Raw genomic sequence first — 21,890 nt, forward strand, 5'->3', positions numbered from 1 at the left:
GAAGGAATGAGTGACGACATTTACCCAGAACCACACGCAACAATGATTTTTGCCCTGTCAGGCACTGGGATCTCAACCCAGAATTCCAAGGGGCGGGGGAGACTGCGGGAACTATGGGATAGCTACGGAATAGCTACCCACAGTGCAACGTTCCGGAAATCGATGCTAGCTTCGGACCATGGACGCACACCGCCGAATTAATGTGCTTAGTGTGGCCGCGTGCACTCGAACAATCTGTTTTACAAAACCGGTTTATGTAAAATTGGACTACTCCCATAGTGTAGACGTACCCTGAGAGAGAGCCCCTATGCTCAGAAAAACATCTTAAGAATGCAGAGGAAGTACAGTCTAAACCTGGTATGTGAAGAAGCTAAAATCATTAACCCAGTAAATCTGTCATATGGTTAATGCTAATTTTATATATCCCTTATCAACAGTCATCCATCCATCACAGCAGGGAGAGTAGAGGCTAATTATTAGTGATAAGTTAATCTCATGTTTGCTTGGGATAAGCATTCAAAAGTTCCCTTTCCACATCTGGCTATGACTCAGATATTTGTACAGATAGTGGGATTCCTTGTTGCCTGCATCTCCACCTCTTTATTATGAGGACATGGTTCTACCTTCCCCCTTTGTGACTGCCCTAAATGGAGGCACTTGTATAATAATTGGAGCTATACCAATCTCCTAGAACTGGAAGGACCCTGAAAGGTCATCGAGTCCAGCCCCCTGCCCCCCAGCCCACTTACCATTCTGGTTCTTCAAGGGTCAAGATTTTAGATCCAATTCTGGAAAAATTAAATATGAACTGAAAATGAAGTATATGCATAACTGTATTCAGCATTGAGTCCTTTATCAGTACTTGTTTGGGATGACTAGAGTCACTTGCTCGTGACTTTGATACCGGAGTTGTTAACCATCCCAGATTTAGTGTCAGAGACCAGGACGGGGGTGGTCATGTCTAGTGGTTAGAGCTGGAGTCAGCATTCAGGAATTGGAGCTCAGGGTCAGAGCTGGAGTCAGGCCGGATGCCAGAGCCAAGGGATTGTACCAGGGATGAGCTTGACCCTATTGGCATTACTACCTTGGTGGAGAAAAGGTGTATAGAAAGAAAAGGATCCTCATTCTGCACTTTACTTCAAGTTGTTGTCAGGATATTTAAAAATTAGAGTCTGGCAGGTCTTCTCCAGGACATCATTTTGGGTAAAAGTGTGCATTGTGGAAGCAAGTGTAAACATCAGGAGTGTATACAGGAGGTCTGTACAAGCCAAGCTCTGCATAATTAATGCTCCTTTTAAAAGTGGCTTATAATAAAAGAGGAGTTTCAGTGTCTCCCCTGGAAACTGTATTGTGAAGATTACATTAAAGAATTGGATTCTGTGTGGACAAGGCAAAAGGATGCAGCACCTCAGCTGGTGTAAATCATCCTAGTTCTATTGAAGTAACTTGAAATAATCTTTCACCCTTTAGTAATGAGGCCCTTCATTTCTAACAATAAGAAAGATCTACTGTTATAGCATGAAGTATTCTGAGAAAAGAGCATATGCCTGGTTCAGGCTCCTGGAATGTGACCATAACTGTAACCAAGAGTAGTTCCAACCACCATCACCACACAAATACAGGCATAAAATGGAGGGAGAAAAATGTCCTTTACTACTAAGAGAGGGAGTGATCATAAACCAAGTGACAGTCATGCTGAGCCCTGACTGGAGACATGAAAATTTCCAAGGAGAGGGCACGAAAATTCCTACAGCATTTTTAAAAAAACGATTATCATCCAAGTCAGCCCAAATTATTTAACCCGAAAGAATATAGACAGTGATATTTATTTAATGTGAGTACCCAGAGAATCTACTAGCCATACATACACCCAGCCCAATAATGCCTGTATCTCTTTGTGGTCTGGAATGTAAATACACTGCTGAGTGGGTGAGTGGGGCGGCTGTCAGACTCCTTGACTTTCCTGGTGATTCAAGGAGCAGCATGTCTACCTCTAAACTGTCTGATTGCTGTAACGTTAGGACCGCACATTCACTGCTCTGTTTCCCTCTTTATTCCCTTTAATTCCCTTTTAGCTGTCTTAATTCCATTCCTTTTGTCCCAAATCAAAGCTTAAAATTCAGAGGGGAAAAATCATATGTAACCATGTCATGTAATTTAAAAAAAAACCTGCCCAACTTTAATAACACAAATCAATGACAGAAGACTCCTATCCCCACAGCAGCAATGTCCTGCCATCTCGTTTCTTCAGATGTACAGAGCTGTGGGATATGTGCCAAGGACTCTAATAACATGTAGGAACAGCGTTAAATAGAATACTTAGAATTATTGCTGGATTAAAGATTGGTTGGTAAATCTATTTTTTGTTAATGCATAGAACCTTACTGAAATTGAAACGGTGTAACAGTGTTTTTCTGTGTAACCCGAGTTCATTATGGTAGGAAAATTACAGCATAACACACACAACTGCATCTCTGCAACTGTTTTAAAGAAGTATAATGAAGATAAAATTATGATCTCTATTCTAGCCCTCCTGAAGGCAACTTGCAGATGAGCATTCATTCTTCACATGTATTTAACAAAGAGAAAGCTAGGTTTTTAGGAAGGCAACATTGTAAAACTACATGGTTTTAACATTAACTGAAACTGACTTTCCATGCAGGAAACAAGGTTCAAAGCTGTACATTTTAGAGCACAGGAAACTTTTGTGGCTCACTGTGCTTTTTTTTATTAAACTTAAACCTCAACCACTTTCACCTTCTTTTTTTGTGGAACAAAACTGGGAAATACACTAGAGTCACTTCACTGTCCTAATGTGTAATTTAATTAATAACTTTATTAAACAATATCTAAAATGGACTTATATGAATTGTTCTTCTCTGACTGGACTCAAATTGCAATTGCAATAGCTATTCAACATCATTCAGGCTTCCTAGGGGCACTGCCAGTTAGCAATGTCTCCTGCATCACCATATTGATGATTAATCTTTTAGTGGAACAGTTTTAACAGTTTGCTTACTCTCTGTGTTCACTGATATTCTAAAAACAATTAAGTTTTAGGGTTTTTTACTAGCATAAAAAAGCACTGTATAATTTTAACATATATCTCTAGCAGTACCCATTGAACAAACAGGTTAGTGATAGATCTGTATTTCATCGTATTTCCCCCCTACTTTTTTTTTTCCAGTAAAGAAAATGTTTGACTCCACACAGTACATATTCAGGGGCCCAGTCTTTCAGTAGTGAGTTGTCCCGTTTGCTTTAGAAGTGCTACATATGTAAGTAGAGACCTGCAGGATCAAGACCTTTAGATCAGAGACCTAGTTCCTGGGAAAAAAATTCAAGCAATATTTGTAATGCAGTTTATTGTAAAGCAAAGAACTAAAAAAGAAACATCTGTAATGCACCAAAATGTTCTCATATTCTCTGTTTTAATTATACTAATTACCATTTTTAATCAGATTGGAAACAAAACTCCTTTGGATATAGTAAGTAAATGAAAAAAATAATTGCATGTTGTGTATTTTAATTTTCCTTCAAAATTCTTACTGCTACACGCTTTCTTGTATTCACTCTGTTATGAACTCAACAGAAAAATCACTATTTCTTAGCCAGCATGCTATGTACGTCAAATAAATGCATGTGCGTCACTTTTATTTAAATCAAGCCTTCTGATTGCTGCTTCTTAAAGACTAGATTTCAAGCTTCCACTTGAAAATATTTTGCTTTTCTTCAATCAGTATGATTTTCTGAGTCCAGTGGATCAGTCACATGTATCTGATTGGTGTGTCACTTTCTATATATAAATTAGTGCTGCTTTTGGTAATGTGAAGCAAAATCTACAGTTTCTAGGGGTTTTTTTGTTTTGTTTTTTGTTAAACTACAGAGCCATTTCAGAAGTGAGTCTGAATCTATGGGCATGGCTACACTTGCAGATGTAGAGCACTTTGAGTTAAACCAGCCTTCGTAGAGCGCAGTAGGGAGATCACTGCAGTCTGTCCACACTGACAGCTGCAAGCACACTGGCGTGGCCACATTACCAGCTCTTGTAACAGCCACAGAGAGCAGTGCATTGTGGTAGCTATCCCAGCATGCAAGTGGCTGCAATGTGCTTTTCAAAGGAGGGGGGTGGGGTGGAGTATGACGGGAGTGTGTTGTGTGTATATGGGGGGAGAAGGAGTGGGTTTTTGGGGGGCTGAGACCATGTCAGCGTGCTGTCTTGTAAGTTCAGACAGCAACAGACCCTCCTCCCCGCCTCTCTCTCTCACACAGCATTCCACAGTAATGGTTGCTTTGTCTTGGAGCAGATAAGCATGCCAGCTGTCAGAAATGGAGCTTTCGTAGGGCATATTGGCATGCCTGGAGTGATTCAAAAATAATGACAAGAGTGGCCACTTGACTTAAGGGAATTATGGGATGTTTCCGGAGGCTGATCAGAGCGCAGTAATGCAACACCTCGTTCACAATGACGCCTGGGCATTTCAGCCAATGCACAGCAAGAGTTAATCTTCTCGCCGAGGTGGAGTATCAGGAGCGCTCTAGCTGTGGAATCAGAGCGCTCTATGTACCTTGCCAGTGTGGACGGGTAATGAGCTAGGGTTCCCGGGGCTGCTTTAATCCACTCTAACTTGCAAGTGTAGCCAACTCCTATGGGACTCTAAGGCCTGGTCTACACTAGGGAATTAGGTTGGCATAACTATGTCACCTGAGCAACACAGTTAAACCGACCTAACGCCCAGTGTAGGCAGCGCCAGGTCAAGGGATGAATTCTCTGATCAGCCACTTCAGGGAGGTGGCTTACCTTCACCCTCGGGAGAGCCCTTTTCATCTGTATAAGTAGTGTCTTCACTGAAGCGCTACAGCGGTGTAGCTGCTTTGCTGTAGTGCTTTAAGTGTAGACAAGCCCTAAGTAATTTACACACAGAGTGCGCAAAAGAAAGGAGCATAGCAGGAAAATCAGCTAACCAGGAGTATGTACAAAAGATGCAGATTTAAAAGATCTCCAACTCTATTTCAATTTACACCTTCTTCAAGCTTCTTGATCTCTATAGGCCTTTTCTGCATTAGAAAAATTGCACTGGTTAATCTGTGAATCAAAACTGAAATCAATCTAACTGAACTGGTGTAAAGCTGAATTGTACAGGCACCTAAATTTATTTAATCTTTAAATTGCATTATATTAATTCAGTAAATTACTGAGCTAAATTACTGACGAGCTAAATTGATTTATAAAGGGTTAATCTTATTTAAGATCCTGATTTCGTTAAAGTACTTAACCAAGGGCTTCTTTCCTGAATCGAGGTTCACACCAGTTTGACTTGATTTGAGTTAAACCTATGCAGCTTTTCTAGTATAGATTCCCTTACCCCCTACTTACTGATGTGTAATTTGTATCACTGTATACATCAGCTTTGAATGTAGCCCTTTAATTTAGAATGAACTCTGAAGCTAAAACATGTCCTCCCTTTGATGTAGAATGGTACAGAGGCCAATATTCTATTGGTCTGTGCACTACCTAGTTCTAACCATGTTGAAATTTGTTTTGTCCTGTGTATGCTGGCTAGGAAACTGTGTTAACACCTAGCCAGCAAGAGCTATATTTAAACACAGCTTTGGTTAATATGTTTTTCCGGCAGTGTAGACAGTGCTTGGGTCTTCCTATTGCAATGGAGAAGGGGAAATCAGTCTCAAACCTACATGTCAGTCTAATATTTATGCTCCGTTTTGAAAGTGGCATTCTGAAATAGCAACTAGTTGCTTGTTCTGGATGACCTCATGTATTAGAAGTTATATCTGTACATAATTTTTTTTAATGCAAAAGTGCACTGTTCTAATATTTCTGTTGTCTTAATTGCCTTCTGATTAGCTCTGTGTGAGTGTGAAAATTTCCATATACTATTTGCTTTCAAAATAAATACCTCTGCTAGATTATCACATTAGACCCATCTAGCCTAAAGGTCTGCTATTTTGTGTGATTAATATTAATCATACTAATTGAAAAAGTTCATTAACGTGTTTAAAATATTCATGTTTGAATGTAACTCTGAATATCTATATAAAAGTTGTATTACAGTGTAGAGTGGGATATTTATCATTAACGTGTTTAAAATATTCATGTTTGAATGTAACTCTGAATATCTATATAAAAGTTGTATTACAGTGTAGAGTGGGATATTTATCAATGGAAAGGCTCTCATTACCTTCAGTGGGAGCTGGAGCAGACCTTTAATTAACACAGTTACCAGCAACACATGTAATACAGTGCATCAAAACTTTTTGAACTTGTCAGATCTTGTTTGCAACCATGTATTTCTATCTATTGTATGATTTAACATAGCACCCCTCACTGTGATGTGTGTGGACTGAAATTGCTTCTAACTTCTTCCTTTCAGCAGCCTGATTTAAACATTTTATGAGTGACTAAACTGTTCATCTGCCATTCTGTCTAATGATGATTATAAATTTCAGAATGCCATGTAGAGCTTTTTCTTATTTTTACCAGAGCTAATTCCTAGAACAGACTATATAGTCTGTAAGAAGAAGCATGTAAACCATCCTGTATCAAGTGTTATATCAGAACCAGAAAAACATAGACAATAATTGATCACAATCCATTATAGCCAGAGGATTCAAACAGGCAGCAAATCCTCTTGATGTCAATAAATACCCCTACTGTAAAAAACAGTGCAGGAATTATAAATACACTTCTACCTTGATATAACGCTGTTCTCGGGAGCCAAAAAATCATACCATGTTATAGGTGAAACCACTTTATATTGAACTTGCTTTGATCCACCAGAGTCCGCTGCCCCGCCCCCTCTCCAGAGCACTGCTTTACCGCGTTATATCCAAATTCGTGTTATATCGGGTTGTGTTATATCAAGGTAGAGGTGTATTACTAATTGTGGCACAGAGTTGAGAGAGATGGGATAGAGTTTAGAATAACAGCTTCACAGGGTAATTAACTATCAGAAACATAACTAAGTCATTGCCAAAGAGTTTGCTTACATTGTACCAGCTTTGTGAAACTAGCATCATGCTACTAAAAAGCCCCGCAGTCGGCTCAGAAGAGGTTGGCCAGGTGTGAGGGAAGATGAAGCCTTTTCTCCAACTCTTTGTACATAAACTGACCATTTTTAAAGTTGCTTGTATCAAGTGAGGGAAAGTAGAAACCATGGGTATCCTATCCCTAATCTTTTAAAAAGTGTTACTCACCACTTTTACTTAAAATGTCTCTTTATGATGACAAGTTATTGAAAAAGGCTTAAATGCTGTGGAAGCCGACTTAGTAAGCAACTAAGAGGACTAGATTGCTCAGAGGATTAGAAATGAGATATGAGAAGCCTTTCACAGTCAGGTATTGGTTTTAGTCCAGTTCAGCAGTGACCAAAAGTTGCTAACATCTGATGGTTATTGGATGGTTTTGTGTGAAATAAATTCGTCTGTGTCCTGTTTTCAGTGGACAAGTGTCCACATCACGAAAAAACAGCCATCACCAAACTTTGCAAGTTCTGTTGGTTAAGAGCATTTTGGTCTCCAGGGCTGTCAGTCTGTCACCTTTCATGAGCACTAAATTCACATGTTTTTAAAAAAATACCTAATTGTATATAATTTCCGCACAAATATAATGCGTGATGAATGTATTATGGAGTTAGAACTATAAATGGACTCCATACGGACCCATTACTTTACATTTACCTGTTCTTATGACAAAAGAAATAACAGGAGTGTAAACAACTTCTTTTGAAGGATGGGATGGAGCTAAAGATAAAATAATAGCTGTTGAATATCTCTTGAATGAGTAGTCTTGCACCGTAACTAAATTTATTCACTTTTATTAAAGTGAGATAAATGAGCTTATGTTCCAAACTCAGTTTCCTTTATTTATTAATTGAATCCCAAAATGTGTGTGTGTGGGGAGCAGGTCTAAACACCTTCCCCCCCACCCGTTGTCTAGGCGCATGAACAATTGTAATTTATTATGAACAAATTATGAAGTCATGGAAATACTGACAAAACCTTAACTACAGAGACATTTTGCACAGTGACATGGACCTGGCCTTTTTTGTCTGGTTTGTGGGTGTAATGTTAGTTCTATAGAATCCATGTGGAAATTTAGCCTTGATGAGTATGAAGAATTACACGTAGCAAGATGCACTCAAAAATCATTACTTGTATCTCTTTGAACTTCTTAAGCTTATTTTCTTTTATAAATTTCTTGTTTTGCATTTTCAGCTGTGTATCTGAGAGCCCCGAGAGTTACCAGGTTTACCATCAAATTTGTGTTTATGCTTGACTTTATGATGGATAAATTCAGCATTTTGAGGAGTAAGCTCATTAAGATTAGTCTGCAGCATCTAAGATGCTTTAATTCTAAGACACTAAAATTCCTTTTGTGAGAGCTCTCCAATCCTGCAGTTTGTTCATCTAGAGTTTTAATTCTGGCAATCTGCAAATTAATTTTGCTCTGTTCTAAAGACAAGTATCTGTCTTGCTCAAAGACTTCTAGAGCCTCCTAACAGATAAAGGGAGATGTTTCCATCTTAAGGTTCTGATCCCAAAATGTAGAGGTTTGATGTTCAATAAATGGGAGAAATTTAATTAAAAAGGGATAAGTGTTAAGCAGACAGGGGAGCTGATTTAGTGGTCACTTTTATTTTTAGAGGTTTAATTACCCACTGGAGAAAATAGGAATTCAAATTAATCATCTGTACAAGAGCATGCCTCATGGAGCATGCCTCATGACTACCACTGGCCAAATATTTACATTAAAATGGTGCCGAATACTTATGTGTATATATATTGGCTGCTCACTGGGAAATTTCTCCAAAGAAAATAGATATATCAAAAAAGCACCTTAAAAATAATCCCAGTTGTCATCAAATGCAGAATATTAAATATAAGATCTTTTCATAAATGGTTAAATAACTTTATAAAGAGAGAGGAAAACAAAGTAGGAATTAGAGATGAGCTGGAACTCTAAATCCAACACCCATCCCCACAGCACCCAATGTTCTGAAAGTTCAGAGTTGGATTTGATTCCAGATTCAAACTGCATGACTGAGGCCTGTATCTGCAAGGAGTATATTTTGTGTTAACATACATGAATATTGAATTATCAGCAGTGTCCAACATAACATATTTTTCTTTCCCAATCTTAATATTTTCTAAAACACTAACCAACCATGTATTTGTAAATAAAATGAGTTTATTTTCTAGAATTACAGTAGAATTATACATATGCATATCTTTGTGGCATTTGGCTAGATTGTTAACACTAGATGGGAATCATGTTGGATAGTTATGATGGGTCAGATTTATTCTTGATGTAACTCTTAAAGTCAGTGGCGTTACATCAAGGAAACACTTGATATTGTGTTTACAGTATGTCTCCTCTCTTACAAGCATCTTCAGACCTTCTTCCACATTGCCCTATATGCTTGGAGTGTTGCCCTCATCCTGTGTATGCCACAAAACCTTCCTCTCCTCCTTGAAAGTCGCCTTTTCCTACAAATCCTCAACTATCTACATCATAAAAATAAACAACTATAAAAAGAACTGTCATGGCTTCTGCAGCCCAACAAATTTATTAATTACCCATCATCCTTTCCATCAACTCTTATCTGATATTATTTCCTCCAGCATCCTCTTCATGTCATACCCATACTCATCTTAGATCAGGGGTCTCAAACTCAAATGACCACAAGGGCCACATGAGGGCTAGTTCATTGGCCTGAGGGCCACATCACTGACACACACACCCCTCGCTGCCCCTGGCCCTGCCCCAATCCACCCCTTCCATGAGGCCCCGTCTCTTCCCACCCCTTCCCTGCCCCCATTCCAACCCCTTCCCTGAAGTCCCCACCCCAACTTCACCCCCACCCTGCCCCCAGAGGGTGCATGGGGGTGTGGTGGGGGCTCAGGGCAGGGAGTTGAGGTGCAGCATGGGGTTGGGGTGCAGGAGGGGTGTGGGATGTGGCAGGGGGCTCAGGGCAGGGAGTTGGGGTGCAGCAGGGGGCTGGGGTGCAGGCAGGGGGCTCAGGGCAGGGGGGTGGGGTGCAGGCAGGGGGCTCAGGGCAGGGAGTTGGGGTGCAGCAGGGGGTTGGTTCAGGCAGGGGGCTCAGGACAGGGAATTGGGGTGCAGTAGGGGGTTAGGGTGCAGGCAGGGGATTGGGGTGCAGAAGGGATGTGGGATGCAGCAGGGGGCTCAGAACAGGGGGTTGAGGTGCAGGCAGGAGGCTCGGCAGGGAGTTGGGGGGCGGGGTGCAGGAGGGCTTCGGGCTCCAGGGTGGCAGTGGTGCACACCGGGGCCAGGGCAGGCTGCTGGCCTCGGCCTCGGCCTCGCTCCACTCTGGGAAGTAGCTGGAACCATGTCCCTGCGGTCCCTGGGGGAGGGGAACACAGGGTTCTGCATGCTGCTTGCTGCACCTCCAGGTACCTCTCCTGAAGCTGCCATTGGCTGCGGTTCCCCATTCCCAGCCAATGGGAGCTGCGGGGGGGTGGTGCCTAGAAGCCAAGGCAACACATGGAGCCCTCTGCTTCCTCCCCTCCCGGCTGGCTGGCCGCAGGGACGTGATTCCAGCTGCTTCACAGAGCGGTGCAGGGCTCGAGGGGGCAATCCTATGGGTGTAGTTTGCTCACCCCTGGCCTGGAGGTGGGGCGGGCGCGGGCCGCATGTTTGAGACCCCTGTCTTAGATCATAAAGGCCTTAGGACAGGAACTGTCTCTAATTGTAATGTAACATTTCACGCACACCACTGGCACTGTATACAAACATATCACCACCCTTGCAGTTTCATTTGGACAAGTTATTGGACTCCACCTTCTATCTGTACAGCACATAGCACAATTGTGTCCTGGCCCATGACCCTGACTCATCGGTGCTATAGTAATATAAATAAAAATCATCCCAGTGAAATGTTGCTATTGCTGTTAAATAGCTGCCATGTTCCATTCAGATGGCAATTAGTTATCCAACTTGACAAGCCTGAAAAGCTCTTTGAGAGCTGTCTGTAAGTATGATTAGTTATGAGATGTGCTGGCCGTGTCATTATAAAGGTAACTCCTTTGATAAGCATATACAAACAGTACATTCTTCTTACAGTTTTATTACCATTCATAATTTGGGCTAAGGGCTCGGCTCTGCAAACCCTTGTTCCTTTGTGAGTAATCCTTTCTCATGCAAGTCATTCCTTTGATTTCAGTGGGACTCTTAACATGGATGAGAATGTCCTGGGGCTTAGACTAGTTTTGACTTCATTGTATCAAATAATTGGAAAATATTTCATGGGGGAAGTCACAACAAAAGCTGCTGAACACCCCTTAAAACCTTCCTTAAAGATTTATGAGAATTGACTGCAAACAAAATATTTTTGTCTGCCTGCTAATTTATGACACTTGAAGTGACAGAGGTTATCCTATCTCACTCCGAGTAAAAGTCAAGCTGGGACAGGAATTTGGTTAGCACAGGAGGTCATTTCCAGGAAGGCTTACAGATGGTGGTAGTGCTGGAAAGATCCACACACAGACTTTTGTTTTCTAATTTTATCATTCCATTTAGGGTAGCTGCATATGGAGCTTGTGTGTGTATTTTTTTTTAAAAGATCACATTTCTTCAAGTTAATAGTCACTCAAAAGAGAACAAATTAAGGGGGCAGTCCTGCTGCCATTAAAATCAGTGGGTGGTTTGACTTCGTTGGGAACCAGATTGACTCTTAAATCTAGCATCTATTTAACAGAGACAGTTGACTACAAATAGCATCTGTTTTACATACAGTAGAGTACACCATACTCTGGGCACTGAAAGCCATTTGTATAGAAGTAGGATTCTTAGTGTTTTCCTTTATATTTAGAAATTGGGTATTCTTGAAGATTAGTATTCAAATGTTCCTGGTATTTTAGTTGGTATACAGTAAATCTGGCAAACATTTCTCTCTTCACGAAAGTAACCGTAAACCTGCTTTTAACAAGTTGTAACTTGTAATCTGATTTGATTCGGGTTGCTGTGGAAGTGTTTATGCTCTGCAAGATGTTTTAAAACTCTTCTTCTTCTTTTTAGCTTCTGGAAAAAACCAGCAACATTTTTGATGAACCAGATTCAGTAGCTACTAAAAGTCCTTTGCATTTAGCTGTAAGTATATGACACATGTTCAATGTTTGTTTGATTGGATAAATAACCACTTAACATCTTTGAAGTAAGCTTTACCTGAAATGTAGACTTGCATTGTAACAGCTGGAAAGGGACTTAGGGCCAAGGTTTTAAAAAATGCTTCCTTGATTGGGATTTTCAAAACAAAACAGCCCCCCTCCCCCATTTCCCTCCCTCTCCAAAAAAAACCAACGTAAGGGAGCTAGGTGCACAGCTCACATTGAATTTCCTTTGAAAATCATAGGCCTAAATCCTTATCAAGGTACCTAACTAAGGGTATGTCTGCACTTCAAGCCAGGGGTGCAATTCCCAGCTCCAGGAGACATGTGTCCTAGCTCTCACTGAGCTAGCGTGCAGGCCACCCAAGTTACATATCTAGTGTCTCTGAGGGCATGCACTTTGGGTGGCTAGTTGCTTGTGCTACCATGGCTACATTCTGTTTTTAGTGCACTAGGTTGATCAGCGCTAGCGTGGGTACGTCACCTGGAGCTGGGAATCACATCCCCAGCTCCAAGTGTAGACATACCTGACTTGGCCGGGTTTTCAAAAGTGCTGAGCACTCAGCAGCTCCCAATGTAGTCAATAGGAACTGCTAGCGGCTCAGCACTTCTCAAAATGGTCCCTAAAGAAGGATTTAGGAGCCTTACTTTAGGAACTCATTTTTGGAAAATCTTGATTATTCTTTTTTTACATCTACCTATGATTCTGAAATCTTTTATATTACTGCTGGTGTATAATCATACTAATTATACTTAAAATGTTGGGGGTCCATATCCTTCTCACATTACAGCAATGTAAAATCAACGTGAGTCGGAAAAGAACCAGGCCCAGTAGGTGTGCTGTAAATATTGAGGACAATCAAATCTTTAAGTAAGATTAATAGTCTGGTTCATTCCTAAAAGCCAGGAAATTATGAGTCCTCAGGGTTAATCTTCCCTTGAATACATATGTATGGTTCCTATTAATGTTAATAGGAGTTAGGCAGGGGAAGAATTAGCTTCTTTAATCCTTAGTTGATGCTATTTTTGGAAAGTCATAATTTTCAAGGGTGAAAAATAAGACTTGACTTTGAACTACAATGACTATTAGTGGTTAGTTGTGTTTTTTTACTTTTTGTGTTTCTATCTTCTATGCCTTTTTCATAAATTGTTTCAACTCTGCAGACATTAATGGAATAAATAAATAAACAAAAGACACAAAAAACCAACAGCCCAGCATGTGACTGAGTCCAATAATAAGCAGCGTAGTTCATGCCCACTAGAGTTGTGTGAACCTTGCAAATAATTTTCATGGATATTCACTGGAGTTTTTAAATAAATAAGCTTCAGCTGGTTTCATCCCTCTTTTTTTGCTTGAGTTTACTGGCATACATGTTCCGTGAAACTCAAATATAAACAAACTTTCAAGCTTATAACTGAACCTTTGCACCGGAAACAGAATTAGTCTTGTTCAATCAGAGGCCAGAAACATTCCATGTAACCTCAGTATCCAATCAAAATAGCACAGATTTTGACTTTGCAGCAAACTGCATACTCACAAATAAATCACAGCCCAAGGATTGTTAGAAGAAATTATTCAACAAATCAGTCTGAATATTATATAAATTAAAGAACATCATAATCTGTATGAGAATGGGTCTGAACTGGAAAAGGGGTGGATGTACACAGGTTCCCTAGCATATGCACACACCTGACTTCTGATGATCACTGCATCATGTTTTTGAAGCAAGTATTTTTCTGAAATCTGCTGTGGAATCTTAAAATTCAACTAAATAAAATAAACGAACTCCTGATCCTGCAAAAACTTAAGCACATGCTTAAATTCATACAACTGTGAGTAGTTGTTTTTTTTTTTTTTAATGGGACTACTCACAGCACTAGAGTAAGCATGTGCATAATGTTTGCAAGGGTCAGAAGCCTATGAGAGAAAATATCATCTTGTTTCCAATTAGAGAGTTCACTAATTTAAGGGAGACCCTTTTTCTGTTGTATTGATATATTCAATAAATTCTCATGTAAGACAGCAAATTTGTCATGGGACATTTTGCAAAAAGTCATGGATTTTATCAACATTTGATTTTTCCCCCCCCCCCCAAAAATTCCTTTCCACCCTCCTCCTACCTCATACAAACTTAATTTTGGCAATTCCTGACTTTTGGCTGCTTACCAGTGCAACTTTAAGGTTCTCTTAGAGTTGATTTTATATGGAATACTCTGGGTTAAAAAGAAAGGGCTGGAGGGAAGGTTGACAAAAGGAAGGGCTCATTCTTGTGGACTTCCAAAGTTGCATGAGACAAAGCCTTCCAGGGATGTCTAGCCAAAAAGTTCCACAATTTTTGGCAAGCCACTATTTTATTTTTAAATCAACCTGGTGCCAGAAGTTTTCTTTGTTTTCTTCTCTACCCATCCCCCATATCACATTGGCCCGAGGTCCAGGACAGGCAACAGAGAGTGCAGGACGAATGAGAGGTTTAACATCAACTATCTTTCATCCTGTAAGGGTTAGAAATGAGAGCCAAACACCTTTCTAAATGGGAAGCTCACTAGGCAGGCTTCTCCAATGAAGCGTTCTCTGGCATTTAGTGCCAGAAGGTCCCCAAAATGTGAGACCCTAAAGCTGCAATATTAATAGGTAATTGAAATCGCTTTTCTGTACATTTTACTACTTAGAATTTTTCTCTTCCATAGAGATCTCAATAATTAGGCTCATGGTACTAAGGTAATTTGGCCTGACCATGGAAGGATATGCCAGTAAATTCGACTTTAAATATCTAAAATATTTTTTATTGAAAATACATTCCATATAAAGAATATACAAAGATGATGTGGATATAAGTTTTATGAGCACTTGTTTGGGCTGGCATGCAGAACTCATGTGTGGCTTTGCTACTTCTGAGTAATGTGGCTGTGCCTGACTCATGCTGTTCAAACCTCTGCGGCACACTACACCATCCTGTGTCTTCTCATATATATATTCTGCATGTATCATTGCAACGAGCTTTCTGTATACATTTGATAATGTTTGATGAAGAAATGATTGGGTGAGGGTCTTTTCACTGTGGCATGTAGGAGATCAGAGACTAGATATTCATTATGGCCTCTTCTGTCATTAAAAAACACAATTTTTCAGGCACCTGCAACCCTCTGGCCTGCTATACCATTCACACTGGCATGTGGGAAAACCCACGTTCTTGGGAGTTTCAGAGCCATAGAATCATGAAACATCAGAATGAAGTATCTCTGTAGTAGAGTTTCCATTTTGTTCAAATAACTATCGCAATGAAAAATTGTATTCCTGGGCAGCACATGTATTGTGCTTTTCACTCAGGAGAGTAGTGAGTAAGATCTGTATTGCTTTATTCCAAACATAACCTGTTTGGATTTCTAGGCCTATAATGGTCATCATCAAGCCTTGGAGGTACTTCTTCAGTCTCTGGTAGACTTGGATATTAAGGATGAGAAAGGACGCACTGCCTTGGACCTGGCTGCCTTTAAAGGACATGCTGAATGTGTTGAAGCTCTCATCAGCCAGGGTGCTTCCATCTTGGTAAAAGATGACGTCACCAAAAGAACCCCACTCCATGCCTCAGGTGAGTGGAGTTGTATTTTATCTTGAGAGAGAAAACCTATAACATGACAGAGGTTAGTAGTGAAGTTTGCTTAGCTGCTATCTCTTCTGAAGGTTATTGCTAACCTAATTGACTGTTGGAGCACTGAGACATCATCTTAGTGAACTGACACCAGGAACTAGAGCTAACTATCTTTCCATTCCTCTGTCCCCATGAAGTGCTCCAATTCTCCTCCCACAGCCTGACCCTACCCCATTTACCAGGGATATTTCCTCTTTCCATACCTATCTCCCTTTTCTGATGCATGCCAGTTTTCTTCCACCCCACCTCATACTTGATGGTTTCTGGTTAGAGAGTCAGATGAAGAAGTAAGTAGCAATGAGGCAGATCTTACTAGGAAAAAAGACTGAAAATCAAGGTGGATTCCCGTTTATGATGAAGTGAGGTAGTTTGTACTCACTCCAGATAAGTCCCACCCTGCTCTTCCACTGTTGGAAATCTTCAGTGACCTTCTGCAGCAGCACATCCCTCACATCTTTATTTCTCCTCAAACCCAGAGAAAATCACCAGTTTCTAAGTGTTATCCACCTAGCTAATAAACTTCTTGGGAATCAGCCAGTTGCATAAGGGTTAATAGTGTCTCTCTTCACTTGTTGAGTGTTTCTTAGTAAGTCTGGTATTTTGATTACAGAGTATGGAATTGGTGTCTTACATCTTAAAGGCTGTTCTTTAACATGTTAAAGATTTCTGTGTATGTAGGTTTTTTTCCCTCTGATCTATGTATAGTTGACAAACAGAACAATAAACCTACTTGTCATCATGCTTCACACTGATGGACTGAGATGGTCTAACGGCAACCTCTAGTGGCAAAATAGAATCAGTACATTGTTTGCTATGGATTCATTTTCAGGGCCAGATTTATTTGTCTTCCTGCACAGCTGTTTTTTCTGCTTAGAATAAAATGTGCACACATCTCTAAAATCTCTCTGACAATTTTTAAAAAGAAATCATGTGTGCAAACAAGCAACACAAGATAAAATATGTTGTACCTATTTTGTGGCTTACCTTTGTCTGCAGAACATTTTAACTGTATCTGAGGAAAACCTAGATTGTAGTCCTGTGGTGTACATTAAACCAGGGGTAGGCAGCCTTTTTGGCCCTTGGGCCACATTGGGTTTGCAAAACTGTATGGAGGGCCGGGTAGGGAAAGCCGTGCCTCCCCAAAAAGCCAGGCCCCTGCCACCTATCTGAGCCCTCCCACTTCCCACCCCTTGACTGCCCCCCTCAGAACCTCTGACCCATCCAACCCCCCCACTCCTTGTCCACTAACTGCCCCCTTCTGGGACCTGCCACCCCTAATCGCCTGCTGAGACTCCACCCCCATCCAACCCCCCTGCTCCCAGTCCCCTGACTGCCCCAACCCCATCTACACTCCCGCCCACTGACAGGGACCCCATGCCTATCCAATCCCTCCCTGTCCCCTGACTGCCCTCTGGGGCCCCTCGCTCCTTATACAACCCCCCAGCCCTGGCCCATGTACCATGCTGAGCAGAGCATGCAGAGCAGCAAGGGGTGGCACATCTGAGTCTTCGGTGGCAATTTGGCGGCGGGTCCCTCTTGGAGGGAAGGACCTGCTGCCAAAGAATGAAGCAGCGCGTAGAGCTGCTGCTGAAGTGCCGTGCCGATCACGGCTTTTTTTTTCTTTCCCCCGCCACTTGGGGCAGCAGAAACGCTGGAGCCGGCCCTGAGTGCAGATATAAGGGTATAATTTCCTTTTGATAGATCACATGCTTTAATTCCTGTATAGAATTAATAGAGCATATGGTGCAAGAGGAGAATATACACCTTACAACTCCATGATTAAATGTAATGTATGCACATAAGATTTGCACTGAGAGATCATGCTCTGTGTATATGTTTGCCTATTGATGTCATTTGGTTTCCTTTCCTTTCACCTCATCTTCAAATTGTGCCTCTTGCTTTATTTCCATATGTTTATAGTTCTTTTCAGAAAGTCCACACCCTATTAAAGGCGCTGAAAATTACAGTATTTTTTCTTATTGCTCATATTTTTCAGTGTGTTTCTATACCTACCAGAGTTCCGACTTATCGTGTTGAAGGCTCCTGGTGGGCTGGAGATGTCCCAAGTTGTCATCTAGACAGCTAGTGCACAGGTTGTTAGCCTGCAGCTGAGTCTTTAGCCTGAATATATTATTTTTCCTGTCAGCTGTAATGTATTGGCATGCACCAAATGTCGACTGCATCCACTCCCTTTGATTGGTTGGAATATATCAGAACTGCTCAAAGTTTTAGACCTAAGTCAGCAAGGTTCTTAAGCACCTGACTATCCATTGAGCATGGGAGTAGTCTCAGAAAAGTAAATGAGACAAGTGGTGTGGCTGAAGTTGGACGTATGATTCAGTATCTTGCAATGATTTTACCTTCTAGTGGCTAGATATCTGAAAAGAGGATAGAACTGTTAGTGACCCTCCATTAGCTTTCAGCAGTAATGGTAGCTCAAGAGGCAGAGCCTTGTGGTACTGATGTTTTAAAATTCTTCAGGCCTTAGCCTTTTGTTGTTTTTCATCTAAGGGGAGCATGGTATCTGGAGTTGCACAATCAGAGGGGATCCTGCCCTTCCACACTCCTTCCCATTAATTGTGACATTTAAAAATTGCTGTATTTAAATGACATCACATTATTCAAAGGCCAGAGCACATTCAATCCGAGACTGGCAAATCATTATAGCTTCAAGATATGGCAGAAGCATTAGTGAAGACTTGTGCTCAGTCAGCTTCTGCAGACTCAAAAGACACCCTGGGAGTTTGGAATTTTACTTGGATTGAGAAAACATAATTACTCTGCCACCAAAAACCTCTGATTCTATTTGTATAACATGGTCAGGGCTTAAAGATTGTCTGCCTGACCTCTCTGTAATGTCACAGTAATGAGGATGGTCACAATAGAAGGTTTCCCCCTCTCCTTTAAAATGTGGTCATACTCTGGAAAGTTATTTGTGCAAATGGCACAGCTGCTTTCCATGTTCATTGTGTTTCAGTGACTCAATCTCCTGTGTGTTCAGTTAAAAAAAAAAGAACCTGATTCACTTCTTCCTTTCTGCAGTCTTATGCTGGTTTAATGCTGTTTAAGTCAACAGAGCAAAGCCTGCATAAAATTAGAGTAATGCAGTTTTAAATCAAGACCAGAGTTTTTCTAACTGCCAAAGTTGCAAACTGAGTTTGGGCTCTGAAGGACAAGCAGTATTCTTTCTGGCTTGTGCATCATCACCCGTATCAAAGATTTCACAAGTCAGAAGTAGTTCATAATTCTATTGTAGCTGCAAAAGCTAATACAGAGTCCAGAGGTCATTCTCACAGAGGTGTATGAATTCTGCAGTGCCAACAGAAGTAACATGTAGTTTCATGGAATGTCTGTTCTATTGATCATTTATCTAAAACCTTTTCACGCATTGGTGTGAAAAGTGTTGATTTCTCTAGTTCCTACTGAAGGAGAGATTTTACTGTGAAGCAGTGACTCATTTGCACTGCAGAGCTGTTTACATGTTCTGTCTATGCCATTACTGAATGGTAAATATCAGAGAAATTCTTATTTTTGTAGATAGAGCAGCGAAGGTTATGAACCCTGGACTTCAGAAAAGCAGACTTTGACGTTCTTAGGGAACTGATGGGCAGCATCTCCTGGGAGGCCAATATGAGGGGGAAAGGAGTCCAGGAAACCTGGCTGTATTTTAAAGAAGCCTTATTGAGGGTGCAGGAACAAACCATCCCCAGGTGCAGAAAGTATAGCAAACATGGCAGGCAACCAGCTGGGCTTAACAGCAAAATAATCGGTGAGCTTAAACACAAAAAAGAAGCTTACAAGAAGTGGAAACTTAGATGACTAGGGAGGAGTATACAAATATTGCTCGAGCATGCAGCGGTGTAATTAGGAAGGCCAAAACCTAACTGGAGTTGCAGCTAGCAAGGGATGTGAAGGGTAACAAGAAGGGTTTCTATAGGTATGTTAGCAACAAGAAAAAGGTCAGGGATAGTGTGGGAAATTAATGAATGGGGGAGACAACCTAGTGACAGATGATGTGGAAAAAGCTGAAGTACTCAATGCTTTTTTTGTCTCGGTCTTCACTGGCAAGGTCAGCTCCCACACTGCTGTCCTGGCCAACACAGTACGGGGAGGAGGTGAGCAGCCTTCCGTTATGAAAGAACAGGTTAAGGCCTATTTAGAAAAGCTGGACATGCACAAGTCCATGGGTCCAGATCTAATGCATCCGAGGATGCTGAGGGAATTGGCTGATGTGATTGCAGAGCCATTGGCCATTATCTTTGAAAACTCGTGGCAATTGGGGGAGGTCTCGGACGATTGAAAAAAGGCAAATATAGTGCCCATCTTTTAAAAAAGGGAAGAAAGAAAATCCAGGGAACAACAGACAGGTCAGCCTCACCTCAGTCCCCAGAAAAATCATGGAGCAGGTCTTCAAGGAAACAATTTTGAAGCACTTGGAGACAAATGTGATCAGAAACAGTCAACATGGATTCACCAAGGGCAAGTCATGCCTGACCAACCTGATTGCCTTCTATGGTGAGATAACTGGCTCTTTGGATATGAGGAAAGCAGTGGATGTGATATATCTTGACTTTAGCAAAGCTATTGATATAGTCTCCCACAGTATTCTTGCCAGCAAGTTAAAAATGTATGGATTGGGTGAATGGACTATAAGGTGGATAGAAAGCTGGCTAGATTGTTGGGCTCAATGGATAGTGATCAATGGCTTGATGTCTAGCTGGCAGCCGGTATCAAGTGGAGTGCCCCAGGGGTCAGTCTTGGGGCTGGTTTTGTTCAACATCTTTATTAACGATCTGGATGAAGGGATAGATTGCGCCCTCAGCAAGTTTGCAGATGACGCTAAACTGGCGGGAGAGGTAGATATGATGGAGGGTAGGGATAGGGTCCAGAGTGACCTAGACAAATTGGAGGATTGGACCAAAAGAAATCTGATGAGGTTCAACAAGAACAAGTGCAGAGTCCTGCACTTAGGAGAGAAGAATCCCGTTCACCACTACAGGCTGGGGACCGACTGTCTAAGCGGCAATTCAGCAGAAAAGGACCTGGGGATTACAGTGGATGAGAAGCTGGATGTGAGTCAGCAGTGTGCCCTTGTTGCCAAGAAGGCTAGCAGCATATTGGACTGCATTAGTAGAAGCATTGCCAGCAGATTGAGGGAAGTGATTATTCCCCTCTATTTGGCATTGGTGAGGCCACATGTGGAGTATTGCATCCAGTTTTGGTCCATCCACTACAGAAAGGATGTGGACAAATTGGAGAGAGTCCAGCGGAGGGCAGCGAAAATTATCAGGAGGCTGGGGCACATGACTTACTGAGGAAAGTGGGCTTGTTTAGTCTGCAGAAGAGAAGAGTGGGGGGGATTTGATAGCAGCCTTCAACTACCTGAAGGGGGGTTCCAAAGAGGATGGAGCTTGGCTGTTCTCAGTGGTGGCAGATGACAGAACAAGGAGTAATGGTCTCAAGTTGCAGTGGGGGAGGTCTAGGTTGGATATTAGGAAAAAGTATTTCACTAGCAAGGTGGTGAAGCACTGGAATGAGTTACCTAGGAAGGTGGTGGAACCTCCATCCTTAGAGGCTTTTAAGGCCCAGCTTGACAAAGCCCTGGCTGGGATGATTTAGTAGGTGTTGGTACTGCTTTGAGCAGGGGGTTGGACTAGATGACCTCCTGAGGTCTCTTCCAACCCCAATCTTCTATGATTTTGACATACAACGTTAAACTAGAAAAACAGAGGAAAAACTCAAGTTGAATTCTTGGCTCTGGTTAGCCCTCTGCACTGATGTAGAAGGAAGTGCCTCAAATCACTGTGCACTGTAACCCCCTGCTTACTGTGTTGTGAGGGTCCAAAGAGTCTTATCCAACCTCCATTGGCTAAGGATAGGGCCTGGAGAGATAAGAGAGGAAGATTGGAGGTCTCTGTTGAGAACTAAGAGAGAGAGAGACATCTTCCGATGATAGACTGAGAATTTCAGAAGTGAGGGTGATTTGGGGTGCCCAGTTTGAGTCCTCTTAAAGGGGCCCAATTGTCACCACTTCCTTAAAATCAGACCCCTTTGAGATCCGCAGTTGGGCATCCAAAACCGCTAGTCACTTTT

At 41.5% G+C, this 21,890-nt stretch overlaps 1 protein-coding gene across 11 annotated transcripts in view; it reads left to right on the top strand.

The window, feature by feature from the left end:
- Positions 1 to 21,890, top strand: part of ANKRD44 (ankyrin repeat domain 44) — a 225,996-nt gene that overhangs the window by 175,731 nt on the left and 28,375 nt on the right. For 6 of the 11 annotated variants that reach the window (XM_050969482.1, XM_050969491.1, XM_050969483.1 and 3 more), the window contains exons 17-19: positions 3,462 to 3,488; positions 12,059 to 12,130; positions 15,536 to 15,737. In XM_050969482.1, coding sequence (XP_050825439.1) covers positions 3,462 to 3,488; positions 12,059 to 12,130; positions 15,536 to 15,737 — 301 coding nt within the window. The remainder of the gene's footprint in view (positions 1 to 3,461; positions 3,489 to 12,058; positions 12,131 to 15,535; positions 15,738 to 21,890) is intronic. The other 5 variants (XM_050969485.1, XM_050969486.1, XM_050969492.1 and 2 more) reach the window with 1 other exon arrangement.

The sequence above is a fragment of the Gopherus flavomarginatus genome, chromosome 10, assembly GCF_025201925.1.
Source record: "Gopherus flavomarginatus isolate rGopFla2 chromosome 10, rGopFla2.mat.asm, whole genome shotgun sequence".
NCBI classification, from domain to species: Eukaryota; Metazoa; Chordata; order Testudines; family Testudinidae; genus Gopherus; species Gopherus flavomarginatus.